This window comes from Solea solea, chromosome 3 (genome assembly GCF_958295425.1).
Source record: "Solea solea chromosome 3, fSolSol10.1, whole genome shotgun sequence".
Lineage (NCBI taxonomy): Eukaryota > Metazoa > Chordata > Actinopteri > Pleuronectiformes > Soleidae > Solea > Solea solea.
In genome coordinates, this window is record NC_081136.1 from 4,275,023 (window position 1) to 4,301,593 (window position 26,571).

The 26,571-nt window shown below is 43.6% G+C and overlaps 3 protein-coding genes across 4 annotated transcripts; 1 reads left to right on the forward strand and 2 right to left on the reverse strand.

The window, feature by feature from the left end:
• Nucleotides 1-814: 814 nt before the first annotated feature.
• Nucleotides 815-4,725, reverse strand: ppm1ka (protein phosphatase, Mg2+/Mn2+ dependent 1Ka). The gene is made up of 9 exons (XM_058623684.1): nt 4,616-4,725; nt 3,380-3,495; nt 3,110-3,277; nt 2,863-3,035; nt 2,688-2,788; nt 2,256-2,421; nt 1,838-1,982; nt 1,623-1,757; nt 815-1,529 (listed from the first exon to the last, which is right to left on the reverse strand). Exons 2-9 carry the CDS (start codon nt 3,491-3,493, stop codon nt 1,398-1,400), a joined length of 1,134 nt encoding a protein of 377 aa, XP_058479667.1. The 5' UTR covers nt 3,494-3,495; nt 4,616-4,725; the 3' UTR covers nt 815-1,397.
• Nucleotides 4,726-11,826: 7,101 nt separating this feature from the next.
• Nucleotides 11,827-18,619, forward strand: LOC131455847 (protein phosphatase methylesterase 1-like). Of its 2 annotated transcripts, none has more exons than XM_058623686.1 (14): nt 11,827-11,958; nt 12,647-12,836; nt 12,929-12,986; nt 13,543-13,594; nt 13,685-13,839; nt 14,165-14,255; nt 14,489-14,554; nt 14,710-14,833; nt 15,007-15,124; nt 15,220-15,264; nt 16,001-16,065; nt 16,751-16,818; nt 16,920-16,950; nt 17,309-18,619. In XM_058623686.1, the coding sequence occupies exons 1-13, from the start codon at nt 11,930-11,932 to the stop codon at nt 16,939-16,941; spliced, it is 1,083 nt and encodes a 360-aa protein (XP_058479669.1). In that variant the 5' UTR covers nt 11,827-11,929; the 3' UTR covers nt 16,942-16,950; nt 17,309-18,619. The 2 variants fall into 2 exon arrangements, with proteins under 2 accessions (XP_058479669.1, XP_058479668.1); XM_058623685.1 differs by having other exon boundaries at nt 16,925-16,950.
• A 978-nt stretch (nt 18,620-19,597) lies between these two features.
• On the reverse strand, nt 19,598-26,570 carry rnf150b (ring finger protein 150b). The gene is made up of 6 exons (XM_058623676.1): nt 26,074-26,570; nt 25,178-25,428; nt 24,931-25,085; nt 24,706-24,802; nt 23,942-24,206; nt 19,598-23,798 (listed from the first exon to the last, which is right to left on the reverse strand). Exons 1-6 carry the CDS (start codon nt 26,528-26,530, stop codon nt 23,680-23,682), a joined length of 1,344 nt encoding a protein of 447 aa, XP_058479659.1. The 5' UTR covers nt 26,531-26,570; the 3' UTR covers nt 19,598-23,679.
• Between the last annotated feature and the right edge of the window lies 1 nt (nt 26,571).

The window sequence follows — 26,571 nt, forward strand, 5'->3', positions numbered from 1 at the left end:
CTTTAATGCCCTCACAGATTGTTCTTGCCTCTTTATGAGAGTCAATAAAGAAACATAAAAGAATTAAAACAATCATCTTCTTTCCAGACCTGTCGAATAAATTCTACCAAGTTCGTTTATTTCTCTTTACATCAAACATTTTATTCTCTTTGATTCTTTGTTTTTTTTGTTTTTTTTCCGTTGTTCTCCTGGTGCTCAGGACACACCTGATTCAAATAACTATATAATCAGGCTTTTGCAGTGCTTCATCTTGCTGATGACTATTTGAATCAGGTGTGTGAGTGGGGATTGATAAACCACCTTAAACACAACAATAAACAATAAAATAATTGGCTCTTTTTTAATGTTCAACTGTCACACGGAAGAACCACAAGGACATTAAAATTGTCATCAAGTCATGTAAGTTAATTTTGGTTAAAAAAAACTTTATTGTGTCACAACAATTAACATAAATAAATAGGTTTTAAAAAAAACCCATCAAAAAACACCCTAGGACATCCCTTAAATGCATAAATTGTAAAGTAATTTACAATAATTTCAACAAATTAAATAAGAAAACAAGAAAGAACGCCATTGTAAATGTTTGCATTTTTTTATTTTTTTTTTTAAAAAAAGAAAGTTTTCTTACAAGTCATTAATGGATTCATATTTTTTTTTGTGAAAACAACTAATTAAAGACAGTAACAACGCATTCACACTTCATTGGAATTTAAACTTCAGCCTCATGATTGTTGAATGTGAATCACATTGTTTCCATCTGCTGTTGACAAGTGGTATTACACGTCCTTCCTCTGAATTCAACACAAAGATCATGTCTATGTTGACTTTGATTTGTTTTCATATTTATTCACAAACTTGCTTTTAATTGAGTGGTTAAAGTGATTATTGATCCGTGTATTAAAAAAAACTGACTTTAATAACAATAACAACACACAAGTTTGTGTGTGTCACCACTTCACTCTTCACTCCAGTCACACCACCTTGTGGTCACATGAAGTCCCGTCTATATTTACCCACCGATACCCGAACGCCTCATCACGCCCCCCACCCCGTGCCGGGGAGGGCGGGACATTCCTGTGACGCACCACAGTTCGCTTGCGGCTCATCAGCTGCACATAAAAATAGATGTTTATATTCAAACGACATTGTTTTTATAAGCAGTGGAGTCGCCCCCTGGTGGCTAAGTGTGACATATACGTTCTGTTTAAGCTAATGTAACTGTCGCTAGCTGTTTTTCCCTAAAGAATCGCATTTTTGAAGCACTAAATGTTGCTGAAAATGGACAAAAATTGACACGCAAATTAGAACTTAAGGGTACTTTGTAGTGCAAAATGGCTCATTAGTGCCCCCCCCCCCCCCTTTGTAAAAAGTAGTGCAAAATGGCTCAATGCCATTGTCTACGCCCACCTCCCGCTGGAAAGGAAGTTCCTGCTCACGCTGTAGGCGGCGGCGGAGCTCGGTTGCTTCCCCCACGCTCCGAGCGGTACGACGATAGCGGTGGCGTTGTCCTCAGAGCCGTACTGCAGCGCCTTGAAAGAAAAGAAAAACTAATGTGAGCACGTTTTCTGTCCAATTAGCTTACAGCTACAGCTAACGGCAACGCTAACAGGTCAATCAACGACCTGCTGAGTGATGACGTCTGCCGCCTCTGTGGCGTCCTGGCACTGGTTGATGACATCGCAGACCTCCTGGTCACTCAGCAGGAAGTTGATGCCGTCAGTGGTCAGAGCGAGGAAGGAGTCGTTGGCGTGCCGGACCTGCAGAGACGAGCGCAAGAAACAGAATCCATTGACGTCACGACCCGCTGTTTCCTCTAGCGCCACCATCGATGACTCACCATGACTCGCCGCGTGTCAGGCTCGGCGATGACGCCGCTGTTTTTCAAGTGGAAGTCACCAATGCTGCGTGTCATGGCGAGGCGCCCGTTAACGTTAGCCTGACCCGCGCTGTCCCACGCCACGTAGCCCCCAAACCTGTAGATCCTGAGGAAATACACACACACACGAGGTCAGTGACGGCACCAGATGGCGAGGTCGTTGACCTTGTGTGTAAAGGTCACTAAAGTGTTGACGTGTGTGTGTGTGAACGTCCATGGTTAAAATTAGCCTGGCTCTACTGTTACATAACACACACACATTCACTGAGTGTCGTCGCCTCCACCTGCTGCCCCACATACTGAGACTGTTCATACACCATGACCACCGTTTGACCTCTGACCCCTGACGTACACACTGTGCGAGTGTGGGTGTGTATACCGTTGTCTCTCGTCCTTCAGGTCAGGTGTGTGGTCTGTGGTGAGTTTCTTGGCTCCTCCCTTCCTGCACAACATGGCCCGACTGTCGCCGACGCTCCCGACCACCAGCTCCACACCGTCACGTAGCATGGCAACCGTCGCCGTGGTGCCAGCGGTCAGGAAGGAGGCTGAGGAGGAAGGGAGGGAGGAGTATTTTGAGTATATGTTGTTTGCAGTACTACAGTGTGTTTACTGTATACTTTGTATACAGCACAATTAGCGCATTAATGTCATAGTTGCAATTAATCGCACATTTTTATCTATTCTAAATGTCCCTTGATTTCTTTTTGTCCCATTATTTTTTCTCATTTTAATGCTCTTGTCAACATAACTGTTGATAAACAAATGTTTACTTTGTTTACAGTACACTTTGTTTTCACTATTACAGTCTCACCTGCATTGAAGTAGCTCAGGTGTGTGTGAAGACTTTTGTCTGCATCTAAAAACGCTTTCTTTAAAACTTTTTCCAGATCGTCTTCTTCCTCCAAAGCATCTCTGGATAAAACCAATAACTGATCAATAACGTCATCAGGGTGTGACCGGGTGAAACGTGGCTTAAAAAAACGCACCTGATAAATTTCTCCATGAACGTGTAGCAGTAGTCGGCGGCGTGTGGGCCGCCGTGGCCGTCAAACACGGCAAAGTACAGCAGGTTGTCATGGATACGGGCCACGCGGAGACGGTCCTCATTCTGTTTCCTGTGACCCTGAACCGACGCACTGCCCACCCGGGACAGACTGACCTGTAGGGGAGGAGCGGGCGGGGTCATATTAGTCACTTATTTTATTCATTCATTCATTCATTCCTCTCAGTTACCTGTGGAACTGGTTTTCCATATCTCACACTAGAGGGCAGCAGTATTGGCTCCTCGATCCTGTTGTCCCAGATGCCAAACGAGTCCCAGGTCACCAAGCGGTCACTGTCCAGACAGACTGATCCGCTGGCCCGCCGCACACCCATCACCCCTGACGTAGCCCCGCCGACCTGTGGAGCAGAAATTCAGCCTAAGTCTAGGCGAATCATTTCCTGCTAATCTGACAAACTCAATGAACTAATTAAAATGACGGCGTAATGACTGTAACAGACCTGCTCTAAAGCTTTGGCAGGTTCTGCCGACCGCCGTGCATTGATGAAGGGTCGCGTGGTGCCGATGGAGCAGCTGCGGCGCAGCACGTTCAGTAGCACTGAAGACGACACCATGACTGGCAAAAAGGTGTCAAAAAACAACAGTCGGCGTTTTGAACAACATAAATATCAGTCATCATAAGTAGTCATCATAAACAGTCAGTCAAAACCAATAGTCGTAATAAATTGTCATCATAAACAACAGCCGTCATTAAAACAACAGCCGTCATAAACAACAGTCGCTATTACAAACAACAGTCGTCATAAACAACTGTTGCTATTACAAACAACAGTCGCTACTATAAACAACAGTCGTTATAAACAACAGGCGCTATTATAAACAACAGTTGTCATAAACGACAGTCGCTATTATAAACAACAGTCGTCATAAACAACAGTCACTATTATGAACAACAGTCATCATAAACAGCAGTCGCTATTACAAACAACAGTCACTACTTTAAACAACAGTCGTCATAAACAACAGGCGCTATTATAAACAACAGTCGTCATAAACAACAGTCACTATTATGAACAACAGTCGTCATAAACAACAGTTGCTATTACAAACAACAGTCACTATTATAAACAACAGTCGTCATAAACAGCAGTCAATATTACAAACAACAGTCACTACTATAAACAACAGTTGACATAAACAACAGGTGCTATTATAAACAACAGTCGTCATAAACAACAGTTGCTATGACAAACAACAGTCGCTATTATAAACAACAGTCGTCATAAACAACAGCCGCTATTATAAACAACAGTCGTCATGATCAACAACCGTCATAATCACAAGCCATTATCATTAAAGACAATCATCATAACCAACAGTCGTCATAAAAAAACAAAAGGTGTCAAAAAACAACAGTCAGTCACACAACAGTCATCATAAATTGACGTCATAAACAACAGTTGCCATGACAACCGACATAATCATCAAACAGTCAACAATTAACAACTGTCATCATTATAAACATCTGCTGTCATCGTAGTCATTTGAAAGAACACCCATAAACTCTTGTCAGACACAAAAGTCACCAGTTACAGTTACTGTTGTTAACAACATTCAAAATAAACAACAGTCACCTATGTAAACAACAGTCAGCATAGTAAACAACTGTATGGAGGAGAAACAAAGTTTCACTATGTGACAGAAAAGTTGTCAAAATGGCGTCGGTAAAAACTCACCTTTTTCTCTGCAATTTTTTTCCCACCTGAACTGTTTCCGTGGCGACTGGTGTCCAAGCTGCGGCAGCTGCTTTGCCCCATCAGACACCCACCGCCGCTCCGGGTGTTATTAACAACACTGGAGGTCGGGGAGGGGGGGGTCTCGGATCCAGGGCGTCCAATCAGAGTGTGAGACAAAATCATAGTGGAGGGGGTGTGGCTGTTTTTGGCGCCATGCCACTAACTCCCTCTCTGTCTGTTTATTTATACATCTCTCTACCGTGCCTGTAAATTTTCAGTCACTTGATTGAATGATTGTATCATGTATCGTTTCCCACGTCCGATTTCCAATGTCCATGGAAGGTCGCATTAGGCAGCTGCTTCACAGCGCCCCCTAGTGACAACACCATATTTACACTGTGCTCACAGGAGGGACTGTAAGATCCCACCTCAAATGTGGTGGCATCCATAAAAACACTTTGTTGATTGTGTTACCATGGCAACCGTGCACATTCAACCTTGATGTTTGCTGAAAAGCAGGAACATGGTCCCGGCGGACAACATGTTCAGTTCATTCTTGAACATTTCAAATTAAAAGTATATGCATTCTGTGAAATCTGAAGAAAGTCTGTGACCAAATTTAAGGCTAAAATGTTTGTGAATGTTTGTTAAAAGTGTCATCTAATGTCATTTGATATATAATAACAATAAAACTCATTGCAAACTGTTGGAAATGAAATAGAAATAATTATGTCTTTACATGTTTTTTCATCTCGTGAGAGAAGATTTTCTTACTTTGTCATCTGTTTTGTTTGACGCTACTTCCTGTTTTATTTTGTACACGTCTGATGTTAGCTGATGCTACTTCCTGCTGTTTCTTGTTGGTCTGATCACCGTCACCTGTGTTCCTCCTCCACTGTTCCTCTTTGTTCTCCTGCAAATGTTCCCGGTCGTTCCTCGATGTTTCACAGAGGATTAACTCTGTCATCGTTCATAAGTTGTCGTAAGTTGTTGATTCTTATTTTTTTACATCTTTGCCTTTGCGTCACTTACTTCCTGTGAAACAAACTCTGCTTCACATCAGTAAACTGAGATGTTTGTCTGAACATTCCTCATGTCTTTCACAACAAAATTGAATCTAAATAATAGTAATAATACAACAGAAAAATTTGTTGAAAGTTGTTTATCAGTGAGATACATTTATTATGTATATATAAGACTTCTGCACAGTACTGTGTGTATGTATATATACAGTTTTTTGTTGTTTTTAAAAAAAAGAATCTGAAAAAAAAAAAAAACAGTCCAGGTGTCAAGTATTTAGTGTGATCTACCCTTACACTTGAACAATAACACAGCTCTGTTAATACTGGAGTGGAACCTTAATTAATGTTACTGGTAAATCCTGTGTGTGTCCTACTATTTCATTTAGAGAAATATCTGCTGTAAAAAAACAGGAAACACCATATTTTAAACTTTCATGCACTGTGCTCACAGGAAATATCAGATCCACCTTGAATTTAGTTACGTCCCTGAAAACACATTGTTGACTCTGCGTGGCGAATATCATGGCATTTTGCGAAACAGTGTTACCATGGCAACCGTGCAAATTCTGGTGTGTGTTAAAACAAACTGGTACTTGGTCCCTGGCAGACAACGAATGCACGAATAATCACGAAAATCACAGTCATCAACAGTATCACACCTTCTTGGCTGGTCTGGGTCTCAAGACTGTGCATGGCTGAATTGCTCCACAGCGCCCCCAAGAAATTTGAAATGGTTAATGTCAGGGTAAAGGCTTTGTTTATGCTGTTTAAATGAATGGAAGTCAATGCAGAGTCCTAAGAAGGATAGCTGAGCAGACCTGTTGATGAGCATGACTGAATTATTCAACAGGACTACCCCACAGGGGAGGAGGAGGGGTGAGGTGGTGGTGGGAGGGGCTATGATGAAGGGGGTAAACTAAAAGTCATCTACGCCCTGTGGAATCACAAGTATGCCAAGTGAGTCATCAACATGTACGTACTGCCCCCCACTGGTGCAACAAAGCCACTGCAGTCATTAGTGACAAATGTGAAAGGACAGTGGAGAAAAAAAGAGGAGGCTTTTGTTTCAGCAGTTGCTCATGTTTTAGTGCGTACAGTGAAGAAGGAAGTGGATGAAATATTTAGTGTGAGAATGAGTGGGCGCCACCGTCGTCTCTGCTCCACTTCGACAACTCTCCCTCTGTGGGGTACATGCCCGGGACACGCCTACTTCAGGATGTCCCACATCTAATCATGTCAAGACTATTCCCAAGAAACGAAGGCCAGCTCTCTTATCAACATGTGGCAGCAAACAGATTAAACCTGATTTTATTGCCTCCCCGTGTGAGTGCAGCGTGGTACAATCTTTTGGTCGATTGTCAGACGATGTGAACAAATACGTGTTGAGTGTAAACGTGTGTTTGAGAGGAATCCGAGCTTTCCCTTCTCAGTCCGGCACAGAGTGCGACCTCCTGCAACACCCCAGAATCCCTCCTCCATTCTTCTTCTTCTTCTTCCTCTTCTTCATCTTGCATCCTTGTAGGCTGCTGTCAGAGCAGATGGACTTCCTAAGTGTGCTGATGTGTTTCTCTTGCTCGCGGATTTTGGACTCCAGGTGGAACTGTATCGCTGTGCCCAGGGATTCCAGGTCCACCGAGGCACCGTACACCTCCCACGTCATCCCCTGCTCATCCCACAGCACCTTCTGTGGCCTCTCAGCCTCATGTTTTTCCTCCTTCTCCTCTGTTTGCACCTCCCAAATGCTTTCTGTGCTAACGTCTTGGTTCTTTTGTGTCTCCAGAGTGAGGCTGGGGCTTTGTTGGAAGCTGAATGTACGTAGACAGGTGGGCAGGGAGCTAGCTTTGTATGTCGCATCTGATGGCAGCACTGATTGGCTGCTCATTTCAATGTCGATCTTGCAGACGTGCTGGAAGGGCGGCTGCCCGGCAGGGATGCAGCACAGTGATGGAACCATTGAACTACCTGATTGACTGCTTGGTGAGCAAATCATGGAGGAGGTAGGAGCTTCCCTGTGGAGGGCGGGACTTGTGGAAGCTGAGTGTATGATGACGTCCTCGTTCACCTGGACGCCCACCTCCCTCCGCTCTACTGTCCACAGGTAAAGCCTCTCACTGGGGTCGGTCATTGTACCTGCATCTTTGACATTCATGGCACTTAGTGGAAGAAGAGCATGGAGGGGTGAGGAAGAATTCTCCAGAACATGTTTCTCTCCCCCCTTCCTCTCTTCTCTCTCACTCGCTCCCCACATTGCCCTTAACGACGGGACGTTGCTCACAGCAGTGCTGGCATTTACATCTCCCAGGTGAAATGGTTTACTTGACAAAGTGCTTGATATCCCTCTGGGTTCTTGAGGCAAACCCCCTGCTTTGTCAGTTACACCTGCCCTTCTCATGCCCCCATGGGATGCCATCAAACATACTACCTTGACAGGAGCATCTGCTTTAACTGGTGTCTTGGTGATGGAGTCAAAGGCAAGACCTGGAGTTAGACCAATGGGATTGTTGTCCACAGCAGCAGATCCAGCATGCTCTGATATTATAGTAGTTCTAGTTTTTGGGCTGGAAGCGGCCACAGGTGTCAACGAGTCTGATATCACACCAGGACCTGGAACAATATCAAATCTTAGTCTGTGTGTTGTGGTCAATTTATCAAGGTCAAATCATTCATTCACTCACTCATTGTCTACCACTTTATCCTCTGCATGATGGTTGTGGGGCTACTGGAGCCAATCCCAGCTGATATAGGATGAAAGGCAGGGTACACCCTGGACAGGTCACTAGTCCGTTGCAGGGTCAACAACCATTCACTCTCACATTCACACCTTAGGTCATTTAACCTTTGCATGTCTATGGACTGTTGGAGGAAACTGGAGAACCTGGACAAAACCCACAGACAGGGAGAACATGCAAACTCCACACAGAAAGGCCCTAGGTTGGACCAGGTCGTGAACCTCATTTTCTCAGGGTGGTTCTTTAAAATCTTTTTTAAAAAACAATTGGACCACCCCCATTAAATCTGTTCTTGACTAATATTCACAGCTCTCAGTTGAATAAAACGCCATCTACAAGTGATTTCCTTGAAATAATATTAGCCACAGTACAAAGAAGATAATTACCTGGAACAGAACTAGGACTCTTCTGGACCTTCTTGCTTGATCCAACAAGGTTATCCCCAAGATTAAGACCAGGAACAGGACATCTCTTTTCTGAGTCAGGTCTGGTAGAGCGCATAGACTGAACTGTTCCACACTCTGATCCAGCTTCAGTATGTGAACTGGGTTTTGAACTGCTGTTATCTTTACACTGAGACACAACAGGTCTTGAGGATAATGGCAACTTATATACCAGGTCCACGTCTACGCTAGAGGCCATCAGAGTAGGTCTTGAAGTTGATTGGGTCAGGCAAGGTTTAGAACTTTGACTGGCTTTAAAGTCTGAACTTAGTTTAGATCCAGAGCCTGAAGTGTTAGTATCCAGGCCATCTCTGAAACCCATTCTTGACTTGGTAGTAAGACCAGTTTTGGAAACTGACACAGGTTTAAAATCTAATCCTTCCTTTGACCCTAAACTGGTTTTGGAAGCAGAACCACTTTTAGAATCTAAACTCTCTCTGGACCTTGATGTGCTTTTGGTGCTGAGAGTGACTCTGGAATCCAGCCTGTCCTTGTTCCCTGTCATGGCTTTAGAACTTGAACTAGATTTGGAACAAATACTGGTTCCAGATCGAACTTTTGAGTTTTCTTCATCCAGATTCTCATCGGACCATAATATCATACTGGTACTGGTCTGAATAGCTTTTCTCTGCTTGGACAGTTTGGGACTTACAAGACCCGGTTGGAGGATCTTGGCACTAAGCGGTGCGGATTCTGTCCTTGAACTTTGAGAACTTGGAGTTCGTAAGTCAGCGCCTGACTCAGTAGTCATGTTTTCTCGGTCTGGTTTTGGGGAAATTGATGTAATTGATGGGGTTTGACTGAAATCACCGGAATCCCCTTCCTGATCTTGGATTTCCAAGCTAAAAGGAGAGTAAAGGGTTTTGGGTGCTTGTGTCTCAGGGCTAATTTCTTTTCTGCCATCTTCTCTCCGATTTGTTTGCATTTTGAGACTCACTGTAAATTTGTTCGTAGTCTTTGTCGCCATGTCAGTTGTCAATCCTGTTTGTGGTTTGGGACTTGAGACGTCTGCAGATTCTTCTGTTTTGGGACTTGAGACGTCTGCAGATTCTTCTGTTTTGGGACCTGAGATGTCTGCTGTTCTTAATCTTTCCATTACCCTGGGGCTAGCAACAGTTGAACTTTGCTCCATACTTGATTTTGGACTCGATGTTTTGAGGCTGAGTGTTGACGGGTTTGTAAATTTGAGCTTTTTATCACTCCTGCTTCCTCCTGCCAGTGACACCTCAGCTGTTTTGGAGCGACACAGAGCTTTAGTTTTTTTCTGTGACGAGTCATCTCTCTCCTCTGGTGATGTCACAGTAGTTGTCAGGTTACTTCTTGATCTCCCTTTTTTTGCTCCAGGTTTACCGCCTCCATGCACCTTGGGGTTGTTGGTGACTGCGTAGGGGTTGCTTTGTGAATTTAGACTGAGGTTGAGGTTAAATTTGGGCACCGCCTTTTGGTTGGTGTTTGATTCTGATTGGGTAAAATCCCTCTCCAGCTTAGGAACATTTGAAGAGCTTTGCATGACGACAGCAACTGTCCACGAGAAAACAAGTAAAGGTCACCACCTGATCAGACAGAAAAAATATTACATCTCACTGTTAGACAGACTTCTCCAACAGGAAACTAAACGTCTGTAAGCCACTCACTCTCCCACATCAAATTCCATAAAGAAAACCAGTGATTTTACATCACATTACACAGGAGTTGTTGATCCACTGCTGCCTCCATCAGTAAGTTCAAATGTGTTATTTTAAATTTTTAATTTCTTGTTCAGATTTACCTCAGTGACACAAACTGACCACACGAGGCAGCAGTAGACCAGCAGCTCCTGTGCCCCCATGAGCTAAAATCAGTTTGGTGTGGGAAAGTTAGAGAGACTTTTCCAACAGGAAATTGAAATGTGTCTATAAGAGCAAGATGAAGCAGAAAACATAGTCTTAAAATAATCTTGAATCTTAGATTTATTAGATGAGCCTTTAAAGGGGCTACAATCTTTTTGATGCAACTTAAATATCTTGAACTATTCGCTAACATGAAAAACTGAGAATTTGAAAGCAAATATCTTGAACATAGAAGGTGCAGTAACATGTTTATGGAAACAGCATGTATCAGGATTAAGTCACTGTAATATCAACACAGATTTTAGCTCATTACATTTAATTGATTCTGTTCGTACCTGTTCAGAGAAAGCGAGGAGATCTTCATCTCTGTTTGACAACGAAGAAAAGCTTCAGCTGATGCGTCTTCTTCTACCAGCAGAGGCATTTATGAATAAATAAATAGAGAAGGGAGGGGGAGTGGATCAGCCAACATCATCATCAAGCTGCTTTCTCTCCACCTCCAAACTGTGCTAGAGGCGTACTACCAGGTACTATCCCTCATGGTAAAGCAAAAAAAAAATGAGTAGAGTCGAGTGGTGCTAGAATGGTATTGTGGAAAAGCACCAATTGAGATTGAGATGGCTTTGGACAGGCTATTGATATCATGTAGGATCGTAGTAAGTCTGTCACATTCATTCTTTGGAGGACAGAAAAGAAACGGCCTTGTCTACAAACTAGCGTATTGTTGCTACATTGGTCAAAGAAAGTGCAGTAGCTAGGAGCAGTTAGCCCAGTAATTCCACCAACAAACCAGGCATTGCATGCAAATGCAACAGTTTTTCTTGTTCTTAGAAATCCTTTTTAATCTCACTGGGAACGGCCTAATGGTGGTTACTATAGGTGACTGTCACTGCCACCTGAGGGTTGTGTGTGTGTGTGTGTGAGTGTCCGTGCGTTTGACACTTGCAGGAATCACACCCTGTCCAGTGTTGATTGTTTTCTGTGGTGACAACAGAAACTTGTCCACAGATCTCACACTCAGTGACGCCACTGATGGGTTTGACGCCTCAACTCTCATCCCGGTCCCAGCCAATCAGGTGCCGTGGCAGTGATGCCACCTGACAACAACAGATGACTGGGTATTGTCCTTTAGTACTTACACTAGCAACCACAGCGTCCTCCACTGTCTTTTGGCCTCTTTCTGCTGAGCCGTGCTCATTAGAGAAGACACACACCTATATTTATATTCATACACAAAACTCATTCAAACACAGCAGACCGAGGAGAAGCCGCCATCACTGGGACACGCAGCATGTGGGAGGAGAACTTTGATACTGAGCAGTAAGTCACCTCTCAATCACTCCGGAACTTTCTATGGAGGCTTGAGCTAACTGAAGACATACGACATCTACAATCTACATCGGCTTAAGTCTTATATCTTTATCTTTACAAAATGTCCACTGTTTTATGTCACTGTTAGACAAACAGGAAACAATAGCAATTTAAGCTCACAGGGACACAGGACATGCTGGTCTACTGCTGCCTCATTTGGTAAATTAGCTTTACTGACATAAATACAAAGCAACTATTTAAAATACTGAAGTCAAGTAAAAACACATTTGAACTTAGCAATAGAGGCAGCAATGGATCAACCACTCCTGTGTTGCACTGATGTAAAATTATTGGTTTTCTCTATGGAGTTTGGTGAAGGGAGAAAGAACGACTTACAAAGCAACTCAAACTCCACTTTCCTGTTGTAAAATGTCTAATATTTAAAAGCAGCTAGTTAGCTAGTTAGTTTTACTAGCAGACACAACCTTTTTAGATTCATCTTTGACGCTTTTTGGTTGCTAGGTAAGCTAGTTGGTAAGCTAAGACAAAGTTTTGTTTTGTTTTGAAAATCATTTTGTTGCATATTTAGCTGCTTTGCTAATGACAAACAATGATCCTCATGTTCTTGCCAAAGTGGACAGTCTGTGTAGGTGGTATACAGTGTGCGTGTGTTTCTCTGTGTCTACATGTCGACCAGTGAGGTTGGCCAGAAGCTGGACTACTCGCCAGTGTCCTGGCGAGAATATTTTGACCAGATGGAGGACGTGAGCGTGGGGCCGGCCGACAGCAGGGACGTCTACAGGATCTATAAAGCTGGGAGTGACGGTCCTCTTCTGGTTCTGCTGCATGGAGGAGGACACTCGGCCCTGTCCTGGGCCGTCTTCACTGTGGGTATCTGTGTTTAGCCGTTTGATTGACTGATCAGCATTGGCCATAAATACATCCTGAAGCATGTCCTGGTGTTGTATCTGTGTTGCAGACGGCCATCACCAGCAGAGTGACCTGCAGGGTACTGGCCATGGACCTCAGGGGTCACGGTGAGCCAATGAAAAAGGAAAGTGATTGGTGATTTGTTGTAGTGCTTATTGATCCTGATGCTTATCGATATATTTTATTAATACTACAGTCAACAATTGGGTGCTGAGGACATCCAAAGACAAAGAAAAGTAGTGGTGAGCTGTGAAAAGGGCACTTCAGGGCACGATCTTCTGTTTAAACCAATGAAGGGACAGTACCAAGGGACATTGCAGTTCCATTAGCTGCAGCGGGCGTGTTGTGATTGGAAGTGCTCTGTGGGGTTGCTAATGTTGCAGCATTTCCAGCAAATTTCGCAGAGAGAGTCCAAACTTTTGAGCAGTTGTCTTCAATGATGGGTATCAAGAAAACAATGTCAGATGTAACCGCCTTCTGTCAGTACCTTTGTTATCGTTTGCTAGCATTTTCTCATTTCTAACCATTCTGAAGTGTAAGAACTGTTTTCCCAGAGACTTACTGATAAGTATGTTTCCGATACCCATTCCCACCAAATACTGGAAACATTTCCAGGTTTGAGATAATTGGCAAGGTTTTAATGTAAGCTTGTTGTTCATTAAGGTGCAACTGAAGTCCACCAATCAGATGACTTCTCAACTCAAACTATGTCCAGGTAACTCAAGCTCCTCTCACATTTTTCTGTAACCACTCTACCAACACTTGCTTTAACAGCGGCCATTACTTCTTGTCCTGCCCCCTCCAGCGATATAGCCAACGTGATTCGAGCCTGCTATGGTGTGGCTCCTCCGCCCATCGTCTTGATTGGTCATGGCGTTGGAGGGGCGATTGCCGTGCACACATCCAGTAGCATGCTGTTACCAACCATGGTGGGACTGGTGGCCATAGATGTCGTGGAAGGTGAGGAAGTTTGAACTTGAGCTGAACTGCACTGGGCATGCATTGTTTTAATTTGCTCGGCAAAAGTTGAGGAACTCAACATTGTCCAAATGGATCTATTGCGCAGGATAGTGCTACACGTAACCAGCGACCGAACAACAGCGAACATCACGTCATGGTTACTTTACCAACAAGAGCAACCCTTGCTAGCAAGTTTCTCACCTCTAGCAACAGAAGTCAAACCATCAAGTGTTAAAATAACATGTACAAGTCAATGTAGCATTTGAGAATAAAGAGCTGTTGGTTTTTGTATTGTGTCCTTATTTGTCTCTTGTTGCTCCTGCAGGCAGTGCGATGGAGGCGCATCACAGCATACAGAACTTCCTCAAGGGAAGACCCAAGTCCTTCAAATGCATGGACCATGCTATAGAGTGGAGGTGAGATTTTAAAGACTCTAGTCATGTCCTCAGAGGATGAGTAACTTCATACTACTGGTCTGTTTACGGGCTGTCTTTCACTGAGAGCAAGCCTCAGCGTTTCAGGCGGATTCTCAGTGCAGGGGGGCGCTCAGGACACAGACAACTCTAACTTTGAGTCTTATACAAACATGAGCTATGTTTTTTTAAGAGGCTGACACACTGCAGTGTCTCTACCTTTTGTTTTGTTTCAGTGTCAAGAGTGGACAAATTAGGAACCTGGAATCGGCCAGAGTCTCGGTGGTTGGTCAGATCATAAGGTAACAACATGTTGTAATTGGTATTCTACTTTACCTTTTTACATGATTAATACAGAGTGCTGAGGTACTGGTTGAATGTAAAGAAGAGCCTGGATTATAGACTCACAAGCAGACTAAACCATCCTGACCCTCTGTGAATATTTCCTCTCTGGTAGATGTGAGGTGGAGGAGACAGACACTCTGGAACAGGCCAGCCCAGTCCCCGATGTGGTCGTTGAGCACAATGAAGAGTCCTGCGATCAAAGCTATGTAGACGACAAAGAAGACACTGCCTCAGAGGTCAGGGACTAAAACATCTAGACAGCAACTTTAGTAGAGGATAAATCAGTTAAAGACAGTTTAACCAGTCAGTACCTCATAAAACCATACTTAAAGAAAACCTAAACCACCTTTTTTAAACCTTTCTAGTTTGCTATATCACATGTTTACGTACATACGATGTGTTTTGTCAGAGTGTGTATAAGTGGCGTATTGACCTGTCAAAGTCAGAGAAGTACTGGGATGGCTGGTTTAGGGGAACCTCCCACCTCTTCCTGGCCTGTAACCTGCCCAAACTCCTGTTACTGGCAGGTGCGTAACCTACGACCTCTGAACTTTTTGTCACCATTTTTGTTTTTGTTTGTTTCTTCTTCTTTTTTTTATCAAATATTTGACTTTTTCTCCAGGAATCGACCGACTTGACAGAGATCTGTCAATCGGCCAGATGCAAGGTAAGATGCAGTTTTTAGTTTTAATAACAACTTGTGACTTCTGATGCAAGTGGAATGCAAGCCTTCTGTTCAGCTAACATGTTATTGTTTGGATTAAATGTGAACATGTAAGCTAGCTAGCCAATATTACCTACTTCCTGACCGCCTGTTAGCCATGAAGCTGCTAAGTAGCAAGCCAAACATTTGTATTGGAGCGCCCTCTGAAGTTGTAATTCCAAATTGTCATCTAATTCAAAATCCTCATGCCCTTAGTTTAGGGCATGTATTTTTTTTAATTTTTTTTATTACCTTGTTTATCAGTTAATTTAGCTATGATGCTAACAACCCATCATAAATCCAGCTTCTGGGGAAATTGGAAAACACTTGACTCAGTCATTCCCAGATCTGAGTTACAACTTCTGAGGAAACTGGAACATACACAATTATGGACAGTGCATGTCAGAGGGGCTTATGGGAAATGTAGTCCTGGAGACACAAAAGGCCACATGTAGAGAAAATGGGATACGGGGGAATAGCTGACATTCAGTTCACACTGGGTTTCTACAGGGACTCTCAGAGAGGAGGTGGAAGATATCACACACACGCACACACACACACGCCTGGAGGCAGCAGCTCCTCTCCAAAGACAGCTGCTTCTGTCAGTCAACAGCTCCTCTGGAAGTGACAGCAGGCGTGTGTGTGTGTGTGTGTGTGTGTGTGTGTGTGTGTTTGTGTTTGTTTGGCTATTTGTGTCTAGGTAAATTCATGATGCAGGTGCTGCCCCCCTGTGGTCACGCAGTGCAAGAGGACAGACCAGAAAGAGTAAGTCAACACTCTTCTGTCAAGTACAGTGACTGTCACAGTGTATGGTGGACCATAGAGGTACAGCAATCCAATTTTACGATTTTAAATTTGGGCCTCCACGTTATTAAAGGGCTAGGTACTCACTCAAATTCAAGTTCCCGTCTTTATGTCACTGTTAAACAAACTTTTTAAGAGGATACTAAGACATGCGAACTGTTCACTCTCCCACACCAAACTCCATAGACAAAATCAGTGATTTTAACATCACAGCACACAGGAGTTGTTGATCCACTGCTGCCTCCATCAGTAAGTTCAAATGTCTTCCTTTGTGATTTCGGCATTTGAAATCCTTCGTTCAGATTTACCTTAGTGACTCAAGCTGACCACACGAGGCAGCGGTAGACCAGCAGCTCCTGTGTCCCCACAGGCTAAAATGACTGATTTTCTCTATGGAATTTGGTGGCAGGAGAATGAGTGGTTCACAAAGTGGCACAAATGTTAGTTTTCTTCAGGGAAAGTCTATCTGACAGAGGAAAAAGTGTTGAACATAATCTTGAAATGTAATGAGATGAGATGTAAAAGCTACTATAGATAGTAGTTACAGTATTATGTATAGTTTATCATTTAAATAATGATAAATTAATTATGAGGTTCCAGTTTCCACGTTTTCTCTCTCTTTTTTGCTCTGTGTGTGTGTGTGTAGGTGGCTGAGGTTGTGGCTGCCTTCCTGCTGAGACACAAGTTTGCTGAGGCCATTAAGGAAACCAGGAGGTGAAAACAACTGTCTCACTGTGTTTCGCTTAGCTGCAGAGAATTAATTCAAATGTATGCATGTACCTGAAACACATGTCAACATTCTCCTGTCTCCGCAGCCCAGATTCTCTCACACAATGAGGTCTGCCGGTGAGTTCAGTTCAGTGACATTCTTACTGGTCTAAGATGGTAAACCAAAAACCACTAAATGACTGTAAACGCTTTAGTACACATGCTAGACCTGTATGTGGCGCTGTAGCATGTGCACACATGAAAACAGTGGCGTTTTGAGTGGCGTTTTGAGATTTTCACACTCTGGGTTCCCAGAACGCCATTTCTGTGTCAATAAAACACAGATTTGAGAGCTTTACCGTTCCAAACCGTACCGTGCTGTACCTAACCCAACTGAACCATCATGGAAACACGGCCAAAATATTTCATAAATTCCTTTAACAAAACTGTGAAATCGAGACTAAAAAAATCTTTTGAACTCTTTCCTCTTTCCCAGGTTGGTGAAATGTGGAGCTTCTTCCTGCTGCTTTGAAAACACATGACTGCTTCCTCCATTTTCACTGGGAATTTCCAGCTGTTCTCACTGCTAACATACACTCCGTGTCATTTATCTGCCCCTTTAAAAACCTGCTGTGTTGCTTCTCTGCGGCCACAAACGCAGCAACACCACGTTCAACATTTTACCGTACGAAACGCAACAAACACTTTTGCAACACACTCATCAGGCTAGCTACAGCTGCCTGATGAGCTAGCCTTGCACCGCTAACGTACAGTGTTTGCTGTGTCCCATTGAACGGTAACTAGCATATTTAGCATCGTAGCAATAACTGTATTTTCTACTCACCCGGAATCTTTTGAAAGGTGTTTAATTCAAGATGAACATATTCAACATTCACAAGAATTTTAAAATAAATGGGGGGCAGGGGGAGTAAAGACTATTTGGTTTTATATGAACAGTTGGTGCAAATTTCACGTGGATTTTGTTGTAAAATGCACAAAAATGGTTTTACCACTTACACCTCATCTCCACATAGACTTAACACACTTTGTGCAACAGGAAGTTAGCATTAAAAATAAGCTAACTGTCTTTTAGCATTAAAAAAGTAACTAGCTAAGAGGCTTTAAAAAAAAACAGTTATGTGAGTTCCAAAATATCATCTACAATCACTGCACCGTTTGAGAAGTTTCTTTAAACATCTGCCATCTTGTTCTTGTGGTTAAAATTTTAAAAACTGTTATTTTTCAAGAAAATCAATTGCTTTTGATTTTACTGCAGCTGTTTCCCAATTTCTCATGCTCAACTCCGAGAATTAATTATGCTAAAAAAAAACTATCAGCTAGCTAGGTAGCGAATGTAAAACTGACTTGAGTTTAATTTGATATTTGAATGGTTGAAACAACATATGACAAAATACATTTTACACATATAAACATTAGCAGTGAAACCATATATATATGTATACATATATACATATATGTATATATATATATATATATATATATATATATATATATATATAAAAACTGAGTAATATTTGACGTGATACAGGATTGATTTTCAGGAAAATCAGTGAGGGCCACCATTTTTATTTTGTGACCAATGAAAGTGAGAAAGTGACCTGCCTGTTAGCTCAAGTCAAAGTTGCTAATGTTAGCTCACAAAGTGTAAACTTTAGTGTTAGAGTGCTTGTGCTACCATGAATAGATGATAATGTCTTGTCTGTTGTTTACGTATTGTGCATAGCATATTAGCATTAGCAACATTACAAAAATGTGACTGTTGCACATAAAGTTTACTGTGATTTTATCTTTTGTTTGTGTCTTTGATTTATTGTTTGAATTTAATTTTGGCGCGTTAAACGTTGGTGAAAATGGAAATTGGCACGCAAATAACAATGTTTTAAAATAAGGGGATAAAAGGGGTGCACCAAATTTCACGAAACTTGGTGGAAACAAGGCGAACAAAAAAGTATCCTGGGACCATGTCCTCAACTCAACAGGAAGTCAGACATTTTGAATTTGGCCATTTGCACGTTTTGTAAATGAACAAACTGGTCTGAGCGTTGTTTATTGTACTAACATAAAAAAAAAAGTGTAAATTTGTACTAGACTAAAGGTCTTGGAGATTTAAAAGGACACGGTTTTGGCAACTATCGTAATTTTGCAGAATTTTGCAGAATTTTGACCATTTGCCACAAAACAGGAAGTGCCCTATAATTTCCCCGTACATCGACCAATGGGCTTGAAACTCATATGTAAAACAAGAGACCGATCAGTTGAACATAAACGTGATCCAACAGGAAGTCGGCCATTTTTAATTTGGACCTATCTGCTTGACACTTTACACGTGAGACTTGGCTAGAAAACATCAGCACATGAAACTTGAGTCAAGCAGGTGGCATAACGCCACCTGCTGGCCGGGCGGAAGCTGCAAGGGTCCACACAATGCTGCTTGCAGCTTTATTATACAGTATATTCTATATACAGGAGAGACTTTGGTTTTTACAGTCCCCAATTTAAATTCAATTATTTCACATTATGTGGGACAGCAAGTACAAAAAGTAGCTCATATAAATTGGTCAGTTGTTTGGTGGTGATTTACTGTATAAAACATCTTTGCTGACAACCACACAAGAAATGTCCCCGGTTTCAACTTATTTTGCAACATCTTTAAATTGTTTTTAATTTCATTCAATATAAAAAAAAAAAAAAAAAAAAAAAAAGGAGCTGACTAAGAACACAGTAACTTCTACCATCTGCTCCCAGAGACGACACTTCAACAAAATAAACTGCCGGAAACTTTTATTTGAATTCTGTCCTGAATCAGAACACGTGCAAACAAACTGAAACACAAACAACATGGCATCATACCACTTTGTATTTACACGTGTACATGGGTGCGTGCGTTTGTGTGCACAGGACGGTCGCACAAACAGACACTCCGTAGACAAACGCACAAAATAAAACCTACGTCACACCTCGTCGTCATGGCAGTCGGAGGGCGCCGCCATGGTGACAAAATACCAACTCTAAACTCTCTCCGTCTCCCTGGAAGGGTCTGAAAGTTTAGTCTTTTGTTACGTTTTTTTCCCTTTTTTAAAAACTCTACAAAACATTTAAGGTCCTTTTTTTCGTAGGTTCACAAAATCTTATTTTTAACTGAAAGATTTACTAAAAAAAACTGAAAGGGATAAACTAAATAGGGGGAAGTAGAAGAAAAGACAAACTAAATTCAAAAGCAGAGACAAGACTTGGAGAACCTTCCAGAGAAACTGTGTTAAAGTGCATAAAACCAATCAAAACACAGCATTCAGGGGAAACGACCATTAAAGCGAGAGAACGGGTGGACAGGGAAGGATCAGACGTCATTACTGGCAGTGACACTGGGGTCGCCGAGGTCGTTCTCAGCGTCTGGTTAAAGTACAATGTCAAGTGACGCTTTATTCAGAATGGTTTCATAAGAACTCGTGAGATAGAAAGTCATGGTTGTACTTCTCTGTCGTAGTTCTGAAGACAAGTCGTCGCTAATGCCGTTTGATATCTTTTAACAGTGAGACACTGAAATTGTTTTGACCCATTGTGGTTGTATGACACACTGTCGGAGCCAGAGCGCCCCCTGGAATGAGACACAGCCGAAGACAAGCGTGGCTGTCAGCTGCCTTCTCTCACTGTTCAAGACTATTCAAACAGGAAACTCAAGTTTGTGTATCTCTCCCACACCAGAGTCCATAGAGAAAATAAGCGATTTTAGCCCGCGAGGACACAGAAGCTGCTGGTCCACTGCAATTCTGTGCCACCACGGTAAATCGGAGTGAAGGATTTTAAACACAGAAGTGACAAAAACGGCACATTTGAACTTACTGATGAAGGCAACAGCTCCTGTGTGCAGTGATGTTAAAATAGCTGATTTTCTCTATGGAGTTTGGTGCGGGAGAGTGAGGCGGTTTACAAAGTGACACAAACTCGGCTCGACTAACACGAAGGTTAACTGTGAATTCTTGAAATGAAATTGTTGGATCAAACATTTAGTCTTTGAGGCTCAGTTCCCAGAGTGCCACGGCAGCTTCAGTCTCTAGAAATAAAACTAATGATCCTCCAACTTTGTAATGATCGGAGAGGAAGCTTTAAATGAATGCGCTTTGCTTGTATTTGGTTGGAACTGCGGAAAAATGGGAAATGAAACCAAACATTTCAAAAGACTGAAAGTGAAAATCAGTGGTGGGAGTGAAAACACAACACTAGAATAGCTTCATACCCTGAACCAACTCTGAGGACCCACAACTTTGGAGTGAAATATGTACATATACAGTAACTGACTGTAAATCCTGTCATGAGCTGCTTTCAGACCTGAAGCCAGGTTTTACTCGGCTTTCGTTTTCTGGAACTTCTAAACCAGCTCCTTCTTCCAAAATTCCAGGTGGTGTTCATGTGGGAACACAGCAGGAGAAACTCCAGATAGTATCAGTGTCGTTCCTCCTCCTGCTTCACCTGAATCTTCTGGAAATTCTCCTGCTGTTGCGTACGTGTCTGACCCAGAAAAACCTCCTGCTGTTTTATGAATTTTTTAACAGGAAACTCTAAAACATTACCCGGAGCTCCTGTCTGAAAAAAGACTACGGTTTTTAAAGTTACATGACGTCTTCAAAGTTTAATAGATGTTTTAACATCTTTTATTTAAACTTGTGAAACAGCTTGTTCCAAAAACAGAAGGAAAAAGTTCTTGCTTCAACTTGTATCTTCCAGGTTTGTTGTGTTCTACATCTGCAGTTACACAAATAAACAACACTTTAAACCTCAATCACATTTGGGATTCATCAGGCCGTGAAAAACAAGGGGATTCTGGGGGAAATCAGTCTCTGCTGCTACGTCTTTGTTACAAAAATAAACGTCTCCTCTGGTATCAAAATAGACGACAATCCTTGTCTCTCTTGGGTTCGGGAAGCTCACGGCACCGGCATTGCCGCGATACATCTGAAGCTCTGCGCGTTCTGCACCACTGTGGGATGTTTTTTTTTTATATATACGTACGTGTTTGGCTTGGGGTGGACTTCTTCTTTTTTTTTTTAGGAACTTAAGCTGCAGCTTGTTTTTTTTTTTTGACGTCATGTGTGGAAATTTAAGCGGCAGTTGACGTGATTTTGGCGATCGTCATATCGTCTTGTCTCAGCCTTTCGAAGGTTTTTTTGAGTTTGGCGATCGGATCCTCGATTCTTGTCACGATCTGAGGTGAAGTCGTTTCTTGATAAAGATAGAGATGTCAACAACGGAAGACTAACGGCGAAAGTGTGAGTTGATTGAATATTGGTGCGTTGCATTTTTTTGGTATTTGACTAAATGTAGTTTGAGTTGGGAAAACTCTCCTCGCTAATTTGGCACATGCTGGGGTTAGGGTTAACCCTAAACACGAACTGGTAGTCGGTGGTAGCCTTCAGAATTCAATTGGTTATATTTTAAGGTATTGAGTTTGGTAACCGGCCACACGGTCGGTGTAGTGGTTAACACTCTTGCCTTTGCAGCAAGGGCCTCTCTGCATGTAATTTGCATGTTCTCCGCCGTGTGCGTGGGTTTTCTCCGGGTTCTCCGGCTTCCTCCCACAGTCCAAAAACATGCAATATGGGGATTCGGTAAATTGGACACTCTAAATTCAGAGTGAATGGTTGTTTGTTTCCATGTGTGTGGCCCTGCAATGGACTGGCGAGTTGTTCAGGGTGTACCCCGCCTATCGCCTCATGACGAAAACCTACATGACGTTTCTTGTGAAATGAGCAACCTTACAACTGGATAACCGGCATCTTCTTCAGACGAAATAAAACGTCAAAATTGAATAAAAGAAGACGAGAAATCTACAGACGGAACCAGAACACTGTTGTTTCCATCAATACTGGAGCTCTAATACTGCCAGGACACAAACAACGCTAAAAGAGAGAGAAGAAAAAGCCCCGCCCACTGCTCCAAGTGGCTGGTATGTCCTTTCAAAATAAAGGCCATCCTCCTAAAAACAAGTCTGTCACGTCAAGAAGCTTGACACATCAGTAGCTTACTCTTCTGAGAATCTGACCAGGACAAGAAGAGAACACTCCACGCATCTCCTTTTCCCTGGAATATTCCCAAACAAGAGCACTCAGACCTAAACCAAGATCCCAAATTCACACACACTTGAAAAACAACAAATAAATGTGGGGTCTGAAGTATTTGTTAATCCAGGTCCTGCAGATTTGACACTGAAGAAGAACCTTTGCTTTCTTTCTGCATTTGGCAGCCGGCGCTGATGGGGTCAACTCTTTCACTCGAGTGCCAACATGATTTTGATCATCTCTGATAATTTCAGTCACTCCTCAGAATCCCACATGTTCTTCAGGTCAGGAGGAAACTCTCTGGTTGGGATTTGTCACAGATGTGTTGGACCAAGAACGGTTGAGTTCTACAAACAGCATGAACAAGAGTTTAATAACATCTGATGACACTTCCTGTCCCATGGAAATTTTTCTTGCGAGGGTAAACCTCTCTTTTCCCAGGGCCTGTGTCTAACCACAATTAGTGTCCTGGAGGACTTGGACTAGAAACAAAGACAAACCAGAATCCAAAACACAAAGACCTGTTTTGAAATTGAAAACCCTGGTTCTAGCGTGGCTTGAGTTCAACTCAGGTCCAGACAAGTAGGTGTGGTTTTAGGAGGAAAACAAAAAAACGATACCGCTTCCGTTTGGCTTCCACTTAGAACCAGTCCAAACCAGAACCAGGTCCAGGGCCTAGCATGGGAAAAATGTAGTCAGTCTTAGGCAGGTTTGGTTCGGATCTGGTTTCAATTCTGGTCCATTGAGGTCTGAGGTTTGTCCCAGCTTCTGGTTTGGTTCTTTGGAGCTCCTCTCAGGATTTGTCCCCCAGCTGAGACTGCTCCATGGACCCCTCCTCGTCCGATAGACCGGTTTCCACGGCAATAACCAATGACGCCACTGAGGAGCTGCTCGCCATTGGCTGACGCTCACCTGTAGGAGGGAAGGCCGGGTTAGTGGTTCCTTTTCCAGAGTGTTTTCTGTTCCTAAGCAACCAACTGCTTCCTCTTTACCCTGCAATGGTCATGTTATCTGTATTTTCAAATCTACAAGACACAGGTGTGAGTGCGTGTTACCTGTGTGTGTATCGGTGGTGGCCGTCAACGGACTGTCTCTCAGAGTATCAGGGTCCTGGTAGTCCTGAGGGAGTCCCACCCGTCGAACCCCAGGGTCCAGCACCACAGAGGAGCTGTTCTCACTCAGTGTGCCATCACTGGATGCCCCGGACACCACAGCCTCCAAGGCCAAGGCCCCGACTCCACCCACCCCACCCACGCCACCGATGCCACCCAGGGCCAGGTCGTAGTCCAGTGGTAGGTCGTCCAGGCAGTCTGCGTTGAGCTGGAGAGAAAAAGACACACCCACCGTTTTCAAAATAGAAGTCTTAGTTACTCCACATTGACGTTCTACTCAAAACCCAGTGTCACTGAATCAAAAGCATGCTGAAACCCTTAAGTAGGACGTGTCATAACTGTTTGCAAGAAGGAAATTATGCTTTTAACAGGTCTGACCGTCTACATGTTTGTGTGTGAGTCAGGGCGAGTGATAGGGATAAAAAAAAAAAAAAAGCATATAACGCCATCTGGATGTGATCAGCTTATTCAGAATGGACGTGAGCAGGACGGAGTCTCCAACACAACCGTCAAGAAAGAGAACTTGGCTTGTAGCCAGAGAGTTACATATTGCCCACACATTGCTCATTGTTAATTGGTCACATCCAGGGTGCTACTAGAGCCCAAATGGGAGGGTTGTGCATAAAAAAAAAAACCTCTGCCAACTCAAATATGTGACCCCTAGAGACAGAGAAACCAAAAGAAAAAAAAAAAAAAGCGTCACTCACAGCGATGCCCAGGGCTTTAAGGATGTTCATCTTGCACATCGGACATGTGCGGTGGTCCAGCAGCCATGGATCCACGCAGCTTTTATGGAACAAATGTCTGCAGAGGAGAAGGTACACAAAGCATTTACTTTAACTGTAGTTCAGTGGAGGGAAACAACCACTAGGAGGCACTCTTTGTTTCTAATAAATTGTCAAACATGGTGGACGCCAGCTGAGCACGTTTACCTGCAGGGCAGGATGCGGACCACATCGTTGGCCTTGTAGCCCTCGATGCAGACGGCACAGTTGTCAAAGTCGGCCTCCGTCTCCTGGTCGCCCTTCCTGATGGTGCGGACCTGCAGCTTGCTGATGGCCTTCTTTGCCGCGTCGCCAAGACGACGCTGCGGAAAGAGACGGGAGACAACCGTGTTGAAAAGCAGCTGCGACGATCACCGGTGTGAAAGTGCTATCTGAGGTTATCTTCAAAACGCACCTGGTTCCTGTCTCTGGCGTTTGCGTATCGGAACCTCTGGATGTAGTAGAAGACGAGCCAGGCGAGGGAGATGATCATCAGCACAATGAAGGAGATGGAGACGAATACCACCGACGTCCTGCTCACGTACTTCTGCAGGTTCCTCGTCCCGATGGTGATCGTCATGTTCACCGTCACGTTGCGCTCCAGCAGCGACACCACCTCACGTCCTTTTGGCTCCGGGATCATGATGGCGACCACGTCCCCTGTGCCTGAGGACGGGGGTTAGACAAGACATGGGTGAGATATGACCTGTCTGTGCCTGCTGGGCAAATGTTTCAGTGACAAAGACAAATGTACAAAATGGGCAGTTTTGAAGTCAGAGACAGATCAAACATCACAAAACATCTGGTTTGGTCCTGAGGCATATTTAGTTTCTCTTCAGTGTCAAAGGTCAATGTGTGCAGCTGGTAAGATGTGTGTTTTCAAAAGTTTCTGTCCGTCCAAACGAAAACACAACAAGACTGACTAGATTTTTCTTATCGTGTTGTAGTTTGTCACCTGAGGCCGATACTGAGCTGAAATGTCTGTCCTACATATATTTCTGTCCAACTCTGTGTATAACACATCACAATCTGTCAGTAATGTATCTATTACATGTTCTGCCTGTGACATTTAAACTGTCACAACATGTCCAACACATCACATGACCAACTTGTCCTTAACATGACCAACTCTGCTCTTGACATGTTAAAATGTCAACAACGAGTCCACCACTAAGTGCATGTCCAAAACATATCTAACTGTATCTATCATATCACCAAAACTGGCTATAACAAGCCAAACTGTCGGTCTATAACATGTCCAACACTGTGATTAACATGTCCACCTCCGTCTCTGATAGACCGTGAACGCACCAGAATGGGGCATGGTGATGGTGTCGTTGGCATTCGTGGACCCCACATTGAAGATGACAACCGCCGATGCGTTTTGCGCCGCAGCGTGGCGGATCTTTTCCTTGCAGGTGCAGTTGCCCCGGGCTATGAGTGCGATCCAGGCCTCGGCCTGAGCGGGTACCGCGAACCGGGTGTTGGGGTCGCAGGCCTGGCGGTCGTGCGGGGCCGCGGGCAGGACCACCAGCCCCTTGGCCTCCCTCTTTGGTGAGTGCTCCCCGTAACGGCCGCACTCAGTCTTCTCCGAGCGGTGCTCCGAGGTGGCCGGGTCCTTGTAGGTAATGTTGACGAAGGCGGTGTACCACTCCTCCCGCTCGGCCACGGTGAAGTCCAGGCATAGCAGGTGGACGAAGCAAAAGGAGAGCAGCCACGTCGAGAGGGCCAGGCTGCGGCAGGCCGCCACAAGCGAGCCTGGGGCCATGCTGAGCCTCCCCGCTGAGACCGAGTCAACCGTCCGTCGAG